Source organism: Nomascus leucogenys, chromosome 15, assembly GCF_006542625.1.
Source record: "Nomascus leucogenys isolate Asia chromosome 15, Asia_NLE_v1, whole genome shotgun sequence".
Classification (NCBI taxonomy): Eukaryota; Metazoa; Chordata; class Mammalia; order Primates; family Hylobatidae; genus Nomascus; species Nomascus leucogenys.
The window spans coordinates 66,204,308-66,220,516 of record NC_044395.1 but is presented as its reverse complement, the minus strand read 5'-3'; the positions used below and the strand labels follow the sequence as shown (position 1 = coordinate 66,220,516).

Sequence of the window (16,209 nt, the reverse complement as noted above, 5' to 3'; positions counted from 1 at the left end):
GATAGAGCTATGGGCTTCCTACGTATGGGTCAGTGGTCTCAACACAGCAGGCAAGTTCCAGAAGATAGCATCAACCACTGTTAGAGATATACTGCCAGTCTCTGAGCCTGATGTTAATTCAGCAATGGGCTGGGACCCTCCTCCAGTAGAACCATCTAACTAGATGCTGCAGTCAAAGTCGAAGCTTAGCTTTCATTAAAGATTAAGCTCCTAAGCAGGGCACAGATGAAATTGTCTAACAGCAACTTTGCCATCTAAAAAAATCTGACTTCACTGGAAACATGGAAGCCCAAGATTCTGAACATGAGAAATTTTTAGGAATCTGCACAGGAGTTGAGAGGGAAACAAGGTGGTGAAGGGACTAGAAACCACATGAGAAACACGAGGAAATAATGTAGATTTAGGCTGGAGGTAAATGAAAGAGAGATGGAAGTTAATACTTACTGAAATCTTTCTATATGTCAGGTGCCATTTTATGATATTTAATAATCTCATTACATATGGTAATTCTGTGAGGTATGTATTATTGAACATACTGTAATTAATACTAATGATGAGTAATACCTCTTGAGTACTTAGTATACGCTAGAATCAAATTTAAGTTTATTATATGAGGCCGGGCACAGTGGCTCATGCCTGTAATCCCAGCACTTTGGGAGGCCAAGGCAATTGGATCAACTGAGGTCAGGGGTTCCAGACCAGCCTGGCCAACATGGTGAAACCCTTTCTTTACTAAAAAATACAAAAAATTAGCCAGGTGTGGTGGGCATCTATAATCCCAGCTACTCAGGAGGCTGAGGCAGGAGAATCACTTGAACCCATGAGGCGGAGGTTGCAGTGAGCTAAGATTGCACCACTGCACTCCAGCCTAGGCGACAGAGTGAGACTCCACCTCAAAAAAAAAAAAAAGTTTATTATATGAATTAACTTAGTTTTACTCACACCAATACTCAGAAGTAGATTATTACCTCATTTATTGATGAGGAGCCCAATGTACTTGTAGTGTAAATCAACTTATTGAAAGCACAAGCTAATAAGTAGACAATTAGTGATTAGAAGTCAGATGGTCTGAGCTCTCCTACTGTCTACATTACATGAGCTCTCATTAACTGGGGACTCAAAGATCAAAGACATGAAATAATCTGTCCAAGCTTACAGAGCCACCAAGTAGTGAGGCTAAGATGTAGGCCCAGTTCTGCTACCTCTGAAGACAGTGTTTTTTCCACAGCAAAACACCAACTCAGATATTGTGGACGCGAGAAGTTAAAAGTAGATATTCCTGCCCTGTGGCCCTTGCTTCTTACTTTTACTTTTTGGTGATTGGAAGTTGTGGTTCAAGCCACAGTTGCAGACCATACTTCCTCAACCATAATTGCATCTCTTCAGGAAAGTTTGAGGGAGAAAGAGGTAAAGAAAAATTTAGAAACAAGTTAAGAATAAAGAGATTATTTCTTGGGTTACAGAGATTGTCATATGACAAATTATAAGCAGACACTTGAGAAAACTGAAGGCCCATGCCTGCCCAAATTACCCTTTGACCCCTTGGTCAAGCTGCAACTTTGGTTAAAGGGAGTGTTTATGTGTTATAGTGTTCATTTACTCTTCTGATCTAACCCATTGGCTCTGTCTTCATCCTGCAGTGACCTCACTGCCTCAGAAACATACATATATTTGTCTAGTTTAAGTTTGTGTGAAATTCTAACTAGGGTCAAGAACTGAGGGCCCTAAACTATGCTAGGAATAGTGCTGTGGTGCTGTGATAGGTATACAAAAAATGAGAAGAAACTGCAAATTCTCTGCATCTCCCTTTGCAGGGTCTGACAACAAAGTTTCACCAAATTTTACCAGTGCAAGCCATTTCTCCATATGCTAACTACTTTAAAATCATTTTGGGCTTCACATTGTCTTTCTCATCTGTAAAAATAATGGAAGAACTCATTCCTACAGAACTCCCTATGTCATCAGTGATGGGCTAGAGTTCCTCTTTCTCAAAAATTAGCCATTATTGTATTTCCTTCTAAGCCAAAGCTGAGAGGTCTTGTATTGCCCAGTGACATGCACACTGGTCAAAAGTCGGCTAAGTAGAAGGGTACTTTCACAGGAACAGAGAGCAAAAGAGGTGGGTGAATGAGAGGGTAAGAGAGAAAAGACAGATGAGAAGTTACAACATGATGGCTTCTTGTCTAAATATCTCCTAGGGAATTATTGTGGGAGGTCTGAATAGTGTAAAATAAGCTGAATCTGCTGCCAACATTTACAGTCAAGAAATACCTCTGAATAACTGTACTTCCAATTATTCTTTAAGGTAGCATGCAACTGTAATAGTTGCATGTATATTTTTATCATAATACTGTAACAGAAAACACTTACTGAATATATACTGTGTCCATAGTTCTTTACACAGTAAACTAATCTCATCCTCATAATTCTATTAGCTAATACATGTTATCATCCTATATTTCAGAGACTTCAAGAAGTTAAGCAAATTGCTCAAGATCATCTAAGAAGTAGGTGGTATTTCTGGGCTCATTGGGCCCCTCCTAATCTCTCATGGCGACATGGCTGGCTAAAGTGTTGATTGCCATAATTCATCAGGGATGGGCTCATACTCATTGCAGATCTTACCTGGCATCCTCTTTTCTTATGTGATCTGTCTGACCCTAGTAGACTTATGAAATTTCTGATGTAGAAGAGAAGAGAAAGAAGAGAGGAGAAATTTCTGATGTAGAAGAGAGGTAAAAGAGCTGATTGTCATGAGTGATGAAGGTGCCTCCTCGTCTGGGTACCAGTGGGGCCTCTAGGACTAAGTCACTCTGTCTCACTATGTCTTAGCCAGTTCCTTATACCTTGCCCTGATGGGAGATAGAGAATGGGTATTGTCCATCAAAAAAATAAATTTTCATCTCTCAAGGTCCAACTTATGTTTTCTTAATTTTTAAAAAATCTTCTTGACCATTCTCCACTCTCTAAAATAATCCATAGTGAGAGAAACATTCTTTTCCTCCATCCCATAAATACCTCTGTTAAATATGGAAAATCTGGGCATGGTGACTCACACCTGTAATCCCAGCACTTTGGGAGGCTGAGGTGGGTAGACTGCTTGGAGCTCAGGAGTTCAAGACCATCTTGGACAACACGGTGATACCCTGTCTCTACAAAAAGTACAAAAATTAGCCTGGCATGGTGGCGTGCACCTGTAATCCCAGCTATTCAGGTGGCTGAGGCAGGAGAATTGCTTGAACCCGGTAGGCGGAGGTTGCAGTGAGCTGAGATCGTGCCACTGCACTCCAGCCTGGGTGACAGAGCAGGTTATAATTAACTATTATTTTTTACTCGGACTCTTGTGGGGAATAAGATACATGTTTTATTCTTATTTATGATTCAAGCACTGAAAATAGTGTTTAGCATCCAGCAGGTGCTTCAAAACCATTTGCTGAATGATTACTCTACTTTTTACAAGCCCAGCTCCCTCTATCCCTTCCAGCCTCCTCATCTCTGATTAAATAAGCTTCAGTTTTTCCTTAGTTCCTGTTACATTTCTGTGTGTCTCCATTAGTGACCTCCCATAGTCCAAGCATGAGCAGTTCTGGCCAGGCCCCGGCCGGGGTCAATGCCCTGCGCCCTGCCTTCTGGTTCTGTGTAACCTTCTAAGCAAACCTTCTGGCTCCAGCACAGCAATGCTGCATCATGATGAGTCATGCTGAGGCTTAGGGTGTGTGCCCAGATGTTCTCAGCCTAGAGTGATGACTCCTATCTGGGTCCCCAGCAGGATGCTTATAGGGCAGATGGTAAAAAAAAGGAGAAGTTGACCACCTGACTAAAACTCCACCTCAAACGGCATCATAAAGAAAATGGATGCCTGAGACAGAATGTGACATATTCTAGAATATATTATTTCCTGAATATATATATACACATATACATATATATATATATTTGTTGTTGTTATCAATTGCCATAGAATGATTAGTTATTGTGAATCAAATATTTCTCTTGCAGGTGGCCTCTATACCTAGAAGCGGCAGAATCAGGCTTTATTAATACATGTGTATAGATTTTTAGGATCTATACACATGTATTAATATGAAACAAGAATATGGAAGAGGAAGGCATGAAAAGAGGAAAAGAACAAACCTTGTTTGCCATTTTAAGGTACTCCTGGACAGCTAGGTGACAAAAGGCCTGTGCTGTTAGAGGACACATGCTCACATACAGGGTCAGATCTGACTGGGGGTGCTACTGGGATGCTCTTGTCTTAAGGATACATTTCAGGCCAGTCTTGGTGCATTGGGAAGATGTAGGCAACTCTGCTCCTAAGAGGAAAGAAACATTCCTCCAGGAGAGCTAAAAGGGTTCACCTGTGTGGGTCACTGTGAAGGACTATAAGAGGATGAAAAGCAATGACAGACAGAGATAATGCTTGTGGGGAGAAAAAACAGGAGGTCAAGGGGATAGAGAAGGCTTCCAGAAGAATGGCTTTGAAGCTGGCTTCTGTAGGAGTTCACGGTGGCAAAGATGTTTCAGAAATGTGACATGACTTAAGGAACTATACAAAAAGGAACAAATTTTAAGAGAGGCAGATAAATTAGTTCAACAGACCCGCGAGGAATTTTCAGATGAATGTTATGTCTCCACTGAGCTTCTCGAGGTCAGCAACTGTGAGGGTTTTGCAGGCCCAGGACCCATTACAGGAGGTCACATGTACTTGACATTGTTTTTTGTATTCGTTTGTGAATGAATGACCTCTTATCGGTCTACTTGGTTTCGCTGTGAATGAATGACCTCTTGTCAGTCTACTTGGTTTCGCTAAGAGCACAGAGAGAAGATTTAGTGATGCTATGTAAAAACTTCCTTTTTGGTTCAAGTATATGTTTGTGATAGAAATGAAGACAGGCTACATGATGCATGTCTAACATAAACACAAACATTAAGAAAGGAAATCAACCTGAAGAGTATTTATACAGACAACAAAATACAGAGAGTGAGTTAAATGTGTAATAACTGTGGCACAGGCTGGAATACGAGCCATTTAAATCACAAATTAATTAGAAAAAAAAACAGTGGGGAAAAAATTCCATGGATGGGTCCAGAAAGACTAGCATTGTTTAGGTTGAGTGGCAGTGTTTAAAGGGTGATTTCAGACTAAACTTGAAATATGTGGCTAAATAACTAGAATACTCTTCATTTTTTCCTAGCATGAGTAGCAGATATAGCTTGATGGCCCCATGCTTGGTTTAACATCCTTGCTGTTCCTGACATGAAATCCTTAATTTTTGACAAAGGGGCTATTCATTTTCATTTTATATTGGGCCTAGAAATTATGTAGATGGTCCTGAGGAAAAGTTTATACCTTGTCTATTTCTCTAACATAGTTGTCAGCACAATGCCTAGGCTATAGGAAGTACTCAAAGCTTGTTAAATTGAATTCTATCCTTCTTATTCCATTCTACACATGGAGGAATAACTCATCAGGGATGGAGGCACACCTCTAAGGAAGGCAGGTGTTGCTCTGCAGTGTGATTGGGTACTTGCAGGAAGAAGGGTGGGGTGGGGGTGGCTAAACTTCCATTCCTAGTGTGGAGGTCACAGCCTAAACATCAAATTCCTTGAGGTGCGGTGGCTCACACCTGTAATCACAGCACTTTGGGAGGCCAAGGTGGGCAGATCACTTGAGGTCAGGAGTTCGAGACCAGCCCAGCCAACATAGTGAAACCTGGTTTCTGCTAAAAAATATAAAAATTAGCTGGAGGGGGTGGTGGGAGCCTGTAATCCAGCTACTCGGGAGGCTGAGGCAGGAGAATCGCTTGAACCAGGGAGGTGGAGTTTGCATTCAGCAGAGATCATACCATTGCACTCCAGCCTCCAGAGCAAGATTCTGTCTCAAGAAAAACAAAAACAAACAAACAAACAAAAAACACATCAAATTCCCTGACTGAATAGAATTCTGTCTGATTGTTCTCTGACTTATCTTACTATTTTCCCTCCTTAAAGAAACAGTGAACTTCCTTCAGCTAGAGGGGCCTGGCTCATAAGCCTCTGGTCAGCATCCAGGAAATACTTGTTGATGTCACTTTGGCTAAAGGTATGATGTGTAGACAAGCTCCAGAGATGGTTTCTCATTTCCCTATCCACCCATCCAGCTTTCCAACTTTAAAGCCAATTCTGAGGTAGAGACTGTGATGAACAAAGACCTTGACAAAATTCAACCCAAAGACTCACTTTGCCTAGCTTCAAAATCCTTACTCTGACACATACTCACACTCAGAAATTAGCACGCACTAGAGTGTGCATGAGTGCAACACACATACACACACCAATTCCATATTCTCTGTCAGAAAATCCTGTTGGTTTTTCCTTAAAGGATGTTTTCAGGGGCTGACCCCTTGCCTTCACCTCCAATGCTACCACTCTGGTCTAAGTCACTGTCACCACCACCTAAATTATAGCTGTTGACTCATAACAATCTTCCTGCTTCTACCACTGCCCCACTACAGTTTCTTCCCAATATAGCATCCAAATTAATCTTTTCAAAATGTAAGTCATATATGGTCACCTCTTTGTTCAAAGTCTTCTGATAGTTTCCTATATCATTTATAATAAAACCAAATCTACAATTCTCTATAATTGTTCATGCATATATTGTGTTTATTACAGATACATATATATAGCTCTCATATAAATAAATATATATATGTGTGTGTGTGTGTGTGTGTGTATTTTTTCTTACAACTCTATGATGTAGGTAATTTTATAATTTAGGACTTCTATGATCTCATCTTTTACTCTCCCCTTCACCTAATCTAATCCTACATTGGCCTTATTGATATTCCTTGAAAATTCTAAGCATCTTACATCTTTAGGGTATTTACATTTGCCATTCCCTATGCCTTAAATATTTAATCATAGTTTCATACAAATAGGTTCCTCATCATCTATGGGTACTCTCTCAGGTGTTAACTTTATAGTGAGGACTTTCCTGCCATGCTACTTAAAGTAGCGATACCCTTTCACCCCGTCCTAATCACACTCTGGCCTTCATTTCAGTTTTTTTTTCCTCCATAGCACCTAACCTCATTGGCATATAACATGTTTCATTTGCTTATTTAGTGTCAAGCTCTTTCCACTATCAAGTCCATGAAAACAGGAACTTTATTCTTCTATTCTGTTTTTGTGCTGTATTCTTAGCAATTTTACAATTTTGAATGAATGAATGAGCAGCCAAACACATATACAACTGTAAGTAAAAGGATATATGCTGACATATCCACTGCTATGCACACACAAACTGGAAGTGCTAAGCCTGCATAGAGCTAGTTAGCCCTTAGCAGGCAGAGCCTTGATGGGATTACTGAGTTCTAGAATTGGACTCATTTGTTTTGTTGGCCGAGATTTGCTCTTGAAAACTTGTTCTGACCAAAATAAAAGGCTCAAAAGATGACTATCGAAACCAGGGTGTTTATTTACACTGAAATTTATAACTGGAGCACTCATGTTTATGTAAGCAATTAATTGTTTCCTTTCATCAGTCAGGTAAAAGTAAAGAAAAACTGTGCCAAAGCAGGTAGCCTAATGCAATCATGCCACTAAAGTAAACATTATTTCATAGGTGTCAGATATGGCTTATTCATCCATCTTCATGGGAAGGATGGCCTAGGCCTGGACATTAGTGTTATGTGAGGTTCAAAACACCTCTAGACTATAGGGCAACAGAGCTCCTTTTTTTTTTTCTGTGCTTTCCTGGCTGGCCAAATCTCTAATGATAAACATTCTTCTATTTATACATGAGAATATCCTATAAGATTATAGTTAAGAATTCTGGGAACCATTCCGTCTCTTATAGCTAAACTTGAGCCTCTTTTATGATCACTGTTTTTTTTATATACTTTAAATTCTGGGGTACATGTGCAGAACATACAGTTTTGTTACATAGGTATACATGTGCCATGGTGGTTTGCTGCACCTATCAACCCGTCATCTACATTGGGTATTTCTCCTAATGCTATCCCTCCCCCATCCCCCACGCCCCCACAGGCCCCAGTGTGTGATGTTCCCCTCCCTGTGTCCATGGATCACTTTTTTTTTTTTTAATCTCAGTTAAATTTTTGGAATGCAATTTATTTTCCTGGTATCCTAGGACTTGCAAGTTATCTGGTCCCTTTAGCCCTCACGTTTTGATGATAGTCACATATTTGTAAACACAACACACACACACACATATAACATATATATACATATACACACATAACATATTTATCAGGCATTTCTGAGCAACTAGTCATGCAGGACTCTCAAATACTAACCTATAGCTTTTTCCATTTATCTACTTGTGTAGAAACCAAGCATGGGGACTGAGAAGGCAATAGCAGGAGCATTCTGACTCTCACTGCCTTTAGCTAGGCCCCTCCCTCATCACAGCTCAGCATAGTCCTGAGCTCTTATCTATATCCACACACAGTTTCTGATGCTGCCCAGCTATCACCATCCCAAGTCTAAAGAAAAAAAAATGGGTTTGCCCATGTCTGTTGATTAAAAAAACAAAACAAAATAAAATAAGCCCCTAAACTCCCAGAAAACATGACTAAACCAGCAAGAAGAAGAAGAAAAAACAATAGGTATATGAGGAGACTGGTGACACTGGGGTCTGAATGAGGCTTGAGTACAGGAAAGAGCTCTAGCAGCATAGTGGTTTAGAGGAGATGTTTCTTTACTTCACGGATGCCTCAGCCTCAATAAGCTTGGGGTTGCAGAAGTTTACTTTCAGAACAAACTGCTGTGGGGCTAGAATTATCGATGGCTAAAAGAAGCCTGGGGGAGGGAAAAATCATTCAGCATCCTCACCCTTAGTGACACAAAGCAAAGGGGGCCTGGTTTTCCACATTTCCTCATGATGGATGATCTTGTTAAAGAAGGTGGTCTAACGAAATCATTGCTTCTTCCATTTAAGCCTTGCTCACTTGCCAATCCTCAGTTTTAACCTTCTCCAGAGAAATACACATTTTTTATTCAGGAAACATACTATGTTATAGTTTCAATACTAAATAATCAAAGTACTGAAGATAGCATGCATAGGCAAGAAAAAGTCCTTGGCTTTATGTTGCTGTTGTTTCAGAATTTAAAAAAGATCACCAAGTCAAGGACTTCTCAGTTCTAGCACCAGAGGTGGAATCTTAGCATATAATCAGAGGTTTTTCAAAATTTCTAGACATAGGATTCAAAGCCCTGCACTTAAAATAGTCTCATTTGAATTAACTCTTTATATAAATTGAAAGCACATTCTGAACTACTTCAGAGTACTGTTTTATTTCTATGTTCTTAGTTCGTAAATACATTAGGCAATGCAATTTAATTAAAAAAACCCAAGAATTTCTTAGAATTTTAATCATGAAAATAAATGAAGACAGCTTTACTTACTCAAGGTCCCAAAAGGTCAAAGAAACCAGGAAAGTAAAGCTATATTTCAGAGGAAAATGGTATATTTATATGTTTTCTAAGTTGACAGACTCAAGTTTTAACCTTCAGTGCCCATGATGTAGGAAAGTGTGGCATAACTGGCTGATTCTGGCTTTCTACTCCTTTTTCCCATTAAAGATCCCTCCTGCTTAATTAACATTCACAAGTAACTCTAGTTGTACTTTAGGTACAGTGGCTCCCGAGGTCAGTCACACAATAGGATGTCCGTGCTCCAAGTTGCCAGGGAGAGAGATTACTCTTGAGAATGAGCCTCAGCCCTGGCTCAAACTCACCTGCAAACTTTGTGAGAGATGAGGCAGAGGTACACTATGAAAGCAACAGTTAGAAGCTAAATGACGAGAACACATGGACACATAGAGGGAAACAACACACACTGGGGCCTATCAGAGGGTGGAGGGTGAGAGGAGAGGATCAGGAAAAATGACTAATGGATACTAAGCATAATACCTGAATGATGAGATCATCTATACAACAAACCCCCTTGACACTCATTTATCTATGTAACAAACCTGCACATCCTGTACATGTACCCCTGAACTTAAAATAAAAGTTAAAAAAAAAGAAAGCAACAGTTTGAACACTTGTTATGGTCTATTCTCTCATTCTTTACAATCACACTAGAAAATAGCCACAGGCTTCCTGCAAGGCAGCCACAGAATTTATGACTCGTGGTATCTAAGTCATTCCTGGCTAATGTAAAATCTAACACAAAATCTAGTAGAATCATTTGCTTACATCTATTTCTGTTTTGAGAATATAAATTTAGATGCATAATGGAAGCAGAATAATTTAAAATCTGGCTAATTTAGAATCCTAAGCAGCTCTTTTCCCATCAGTGGTTTACAAGCCTTGTTTATAATTTGCCTATTTTAAAATTAAAAATGAAGTAAGTTATTTGTGGTAAAGAATATTCATTAAAGTATTTATTTCTTAGATAATACCATGAAAAACATTCAGTGAAGTGAAGGGCCTACTTTACCTAACAAGAATCTAATTTATATAATTTTTCATACTAATAGCGTCTAAGAACAGTACAATATTTGACTCTTCAGGTTAAACATGTCACAAATTAGCCAGAAAGATTTAAGAAAATATTGGATGTTTCCTTGTTTAAATTAGGCATCTTACAGTTTTTAGAATCCTGCATAGAACTTATGAAATTACAAATGCTAAAGCAAACCCAAAGAGGCAGGAATTAATCTTCATCAAATTTGGGTGTTTCTTTCTAAAAGTCCTTTATACTTAAATGTCTTAAGACATACACAGATTTTATTTTACTAATTTTAATTATATAGACAATAAATGAATATTCTTACTGATTACTTTTTCTGACTGTCTAATCTTTCTGATCTATCCTGGATGGCCATAACACTTATCTCTCCAAACTTTGGGCTTTTAATATAGGAAAGAAAGGCAATAATCCATTTTTCATGGTATCTCATATGATAAACAAATAAAATGCTTAAAAATGAGCAGGTGAAGCAATTTATCTTGAACCAACAAGCATCGAAGCAATAATGAGACTGCCTGCAGCCTACCTGACTTCTGAGTCAGGATTTATAAGCCTTGTTACTGAGACACAAACCTGGGCCTTTCAATGCTATAACCTTTCTTGAAGCTCCTCCCTACCACCTTCAGCCATAAGGAAGCATGGAATGGGCCAGATCCCTGGATGCAAGCCAGGTCTGGAACCATAGGCAGTAAGGAGAGAAGAAAATGTGGGCCCTGCAACTGGCTCTGAGGGAGCAGGAGAGGATCAACCCCATACTCTGCATCTAAGAGAAGACTGGTGTCCACACTCTGAATGGGAAGAATGATGGGATTACCCATAGGGTTTGTTTTAGGGAGAAACCTGTTCTCCAAACTCTTGGCCTTGAGATACCTGGTCCTTATTCCTTGGACTTTGGCAATGTCTGACCGTCACATTCAAGTTCTGAGGAAGGGCCACTGCCTTCATACTGTGGCTCTGTAGCAAATTCCCCCTGAAAACCCAGAGCTGTATCTTAACTGGTTAAAAAAAATTGTATTATCTCAAGGACTGTTCTTCTCTGAGTAGCCAAGCTCAGCTTGGTTCAAGCTACAAGCATGCTTTTTGTCTAGTCATTGTTCTTTTACTTGAGTGGATCAAATATGTTCTCTCCAAACCTAGGATCCTGTCTTCCTAGGCTATATATTTTGTCCCAGGAAGTCTTAATCTGGGGTCCACAGAACACTAGGGGGCTGGTGAAGTTTATAGAAAAAAAATCTGTATTTTTACTTACAAGTAACTGAAATTTAGCATTTTCTTCTACTTTGAATGCAAAGAACAAACTAGAATGATATCATCAGTACCTATTGCATAGTTATAAAGGGAAACCACAGATATTTTCATACTACACCATAGGTATTGCAGATATTTTTGTTTTTGTTTGTTTTTGTTTTTGTTTGAGATGGAGTTTCGCTCTTATTGCCCAGGATGGAGTGCAGTGGCATGATTTCGGCTCACTGCAACCTCCCCTTCCTGCATTCAAGCGATTCTCCTGCCTCGGCCTCCTGAGTAGCTGGGATTACAGGCACCTGCCACTATGCCAGTCTAATTTTTGTATTTTTAGTAGAGACGAGGTTTTGCCATGTTGGCCAGTCTGGTCTTGAACTCCTGACCTCAGATGATCTGCCCACCTTGTCCTCCTGAAGTGCTGGGATTATAGGTGTGAGCCACCACGCCCGGCCCATTGCAGGTATTTTCAATTCACATTTATCTGCATCACTACTTGGATCTTAAGGTAGCTGTAGACCCAATCCTAGATCTAATGCTTTCATAAAGAAGCAAATATAATAAATACTATGCCACAAATGTAATGTTTGATGTTTGATAATGATATTTCAGTGTAATTAAACTTAGCAATCCTATGTATATTATTTTATGCAATAAAAACATATGTTTTAGCACTTACAGTCTGCCAAACTAGCCTGTGACACAAAAAAAGTTTAGGAATTCCTGGTTTTGTCTGTGTTAGCCAATGGTTAGAATATATGCCCAGAAAGATACCCTTGGTTAACAGCTAAAAGAAAATGGAGTAGAAATTCAGTGGCCTGGAATAATAACAATTTGGGCAGTCATTAAGTCAGGTGAAGACTTCTGGAATCATGGGAGAAAAGCAAGGGAGACATTCTTACTTGCCACAAGTTTTTTTTTTTTTAATCACAAACATAAGAAAACATAATAAATAACAAGGCCAGGTTATAGAAGAGAGAAATGCTCTTAGTAAACTTGGTATATGGAATCCCCAAAGGCACTTGACTTGGGAGACAGAAGCCATACTGCTGAGTGAAAAAGACGAAGAACCTCTAGGGCCTGAAAATGCAGGAAATTGTAGGAACAGAAATTCCCAGATCTGGTGGGGCAAGGGGAGCTATAGGAGAAAGAAATGATAGAAATGGATGGAGAGGGAGGCAGTGGTGGGCAGATCACGAGGTCAAGAGATCAAGACCATCTTGGCCAACATGGTGAAATCCCATCTCTACTAAAAATACAAAAATTAGCTGGGCGTGGTGGCATGTGCCTGTAGTCCCAGCTACTCGGGAGCCTGAGGCAGGAGAATCATTTGAACTCGGGAGGCGAAGGTTGCAGTGAGCTGAGATCGTGCCATTGCACTCCAGTCTGGCAACAGGGTGAGATTCCGTCTCAAAAAAAAAAAAAAAGAAAAAGAAAAAAGAAAAAAGAAATGGACGTAGAACAAGCCAGAAGGAGGAACTGGGCTGGGACAATGAGATTATGGTGATGTAAGGGACTTTTATAGAATTAACAATGCTGGAATTTGTGGAACTCTGCTATTATTCCCCCAATCATTACTTCTGTCACATTGATAGTTAAATAACTTCTGTAACTTTATTCCTTGACTCTAAAATATGAGGATAATGACAATGGTATTATAAGGGCAGATTAAGTGATATAGCATAGGCAATATTCTTCAGGCACATGGATCGAATTGAATACACTGTAAATCCCAACTTCCAGTTTCAGCTCTACCAGGTAAAGAGCTAGCAAGTCATCACAATGGGGACATAAAAAAAAAAAGGACACTAGAGGAATAATATACCCTGACTCCTAGCCTAATTAATATATCGATTCACTTTTTTCTGTTTGATGACAAATTCTGGCTTTAAATAATTTTAGGATTTTAGGCTTCTCAGCTCCCTTCCCAGTGAGAAGTATAAGCAGGACAGACAGGCAAGCAAGAAGAGCACCCCAGGCAATACTCACAAAGTAGCCAATGTCCCCTGTGGTCATAGAGAAATGAAGAGAGGATTTCCTGGAAGCACTGGATGTAATCTTTTCTGTCTGTCCTCTCTAGGGAATCACCCCAAGGTATTGTACTTTGGGATTAAGGCTTTAGTCCCACTGTGGACTACTTGCTATTCTGTTCCGTTTCTAGAAGGAACTATGTATGGTTTTTGTCTCCCTAGAGAAGCTAAGGTACAGAAGTTTTGATTACAATGCACTCCTTAAGAGAGCTAGAACAGGGTGAGATTCTGTTTTAACAGGCTTATTTTCTTTTTCTTGGCTCTGTTTTTGTCACTGTCACCACCTTTAAGGCAAACATTAAATGCGTTTTGGCTGAAACTTTTTTTCCTATTTTGAGATTTGCTCCTCTATATGAGGCTTTCTTGGAAAAGGAGAATGGGAGAGATGGATATCATTTTGGAAGATGATGAAGAGGGTAAAAAAGGACAAATGGAAATTTGTGTTGCAGATAGATGAGGAGCCAACAAAAAAGGGCCTCAGGATCCAGCACACATTATCACAAACTTAGTGTCCATCCATCACTGCTGACCCTCTCCGGACCTGACTCCACCCCTGAGGGACACAGGTCAGCCTTGACCAATGACTTTTAAGTACCACGGAGAACAGGGGGCCAGAACTTCAGCAGTAAAGAATAAAAGGCCACACAGAGAGGCAGCAGCACATATCTGCTTCCGACACAGCTGCAATCACCAGCAAGCTCTCAGGTCTGGCATCATGGTGCATTTTACTGCTGAGGAGAAGGCTGCTGTCACTAGCCTGTGGAACAAGATGAATGTGGAAGAGGCTGGAGGTGAAGCCTTGGGCAGGTAAGCATTGGTTCTCAATGCATGGGAATGAAGGGTGAATATTACCCTAGCAAGTTGATTGGGAAAGTCCTCAAGATTTTTTGCATCTCTAATTTTGTATCTGATATGGTGTCATTTCATAGGCTCCTCGTTGTTTACCCCTGGACCCAGAGATTTTTTGACAGCTTTGGAAACCTGTCGTCTCCCTCTGCCATCCTGGGCAACCCCAAGGTCAAGGCCCATGGCAAGAAGGTGCTGACTTCCTTTGGAGATGCTATTAAAAACATGGACAACCTCAAGACCACCTTTGCTAAGCTGAGTGAGCTGCACTGTGACAAGCTGCATGTGGATCCTGAGAACTTCAAGGTGAGTTCAGGCGCGGGTGATGTGATTTTTTGGCTTTATATTTTGACATTAGTTGAAGCTTAGAATCTTATTGGAAAGACCAACAAAGATCTCAGAAATCATGAGTCGAGCTTGATGTTAGAACAGCAGACTTCTAGTGAGCATAACCAAAACTAACTTGATTCAGAACTAGTGACAGTAAGGGACTACTAACAGCCTGAATTGGCTTAGCTTTTCAGGAAATCTTGCCAGAACTTGATGTGTTTATCCCGGAGAATTGTGTTATAGAATTGTAGACTTGTGAAAGAAGAATGAAATTTGGCTTTTGGTAGATGAAAGTCCATTTCAAGGAAATAGAAATGCCTTATTTTATGTGGGTCATGATAATTGAGGTTTAGAAAGCGATTTTTGCCAAAAAAAAAACTAAAAGATTTTCTCAAGAAAAATAAGACACATTTTCTAAAATATGTTAAATTTCCCATCAGTATTGTGACCAAGTGAAGGCTTGTTTCTGAATTTGTTAGGGATTTTAAACTCCCGCTGAGAACTCTTGCAGTACTCACATTCTACATTTACAGAAATTAGACAACTGATTAAAGAAAAACAGGGAGAGAGGGAGCCCAATAATACTGGTAAAATGGGGAGGGGGGTGAGGATGTAGGTAGGTAGAATGTTGAATGTAGGGCTCATAAAATAAAATTGAACCTAAGCTTATCTGAAGTTTTTGGGTAGGCACAAACCTTGGAACAGTTTGAGGTCAGGGTTGTCAAGGAATGTAGGTATAAAGCCGTTATTGTTTGTTTGTTTGTATTTTCATCAAGTTGTTTTCGGAAACTTCTACTCAACATGCCTATGTGTTATTTTGTCTTTTGCCTAACAGCTCCTGGGTAACGTGATGGTGATTATTCTGGCTACTCACTTTGGCAAGGAGTTCACTCCTGAAGTGCAGGCTGCCTGGCAGAAGCTGGTGTCTGCTGTCGCCATTGCCCTGGCCCATAAGTACCACTGAGTTACCTTCCAATTTGTTCCTGTGACCCTGACACCCTCCTTCTGCACATGGGGACTGGGCTTGGCCTTGAGAGAAAGCCTTCTGTTTAATAAAGTACATTTTCTTCAGTAATCAAAAACTGCAATTTTATCTTCTCCATCTTTTAGTCTTGTGTTAAAGGAAAAAGTGTTCATGGGCTGAGGGATGGAGAGAAACATAGGAAGAACTAAGAGCTTCCTTAAGAAATGTATGGGGGCTTGTAAAATTAATGTGGATGTTATTGGAGAATTCCAGTATTCCAAGGAGGATGATATGATGGAGAAAGATCTTTATCG

General features: G+C 39.9%; 1 protein-coding gene across 1 annotated transcript; it reads left to right on the top strand.

Moving 5' to 3' along the window:
* The first annotated feature begins 2,464 nt into the window (after nt 1-2,464).
* Nucleotides 2,465-16,006, top strand: LOC100582195 (hemoglobin subunit epsilon). Its single transcript, XM_003254826.2, has 4 exons — nt 2,465-2,507; nt 14,205-14,562; nt 14,685-14,907; nt 15,767-16,006. Exons 2-4 carry the CDS (start codon nt 14,336-14,338, stop codon nt 15,893-15,895), a joined length of 579 nt encoding a protein of 192 aa, XP_003254874.1. The 5' UTR covers nt 2,465-2,507; nt 14,205-14,335; the 3' UTR covers nt 15,896-16,006.
* Nucleotides 16,007-16,209: the final 203 nt, after the last annotated feature.

Coding starts and splice junctions, on each gene's coding strand:
- LOC100582195 (XM_003254826.2), top strand. CDS start 14,336: ATGACTTTTAAGTACCACGGAGAACAGGGGGCCAGAACTTCAGCAGTA. Junction 14,563..14,684: donor GGAGGTGAAGCCTTGGGCAG/GTAAGCATTGGT, acceptor GTCATTTCATAG/GCTCCTCGTTGTTTACCCCT. Junction 14,908..15,766: donor TGGATCCTGAGAACTTCAAG/GTGAGTTCAGGC, acceptor TTTGCCTAACAG/CTCCTGGGTAACGTGATGGT.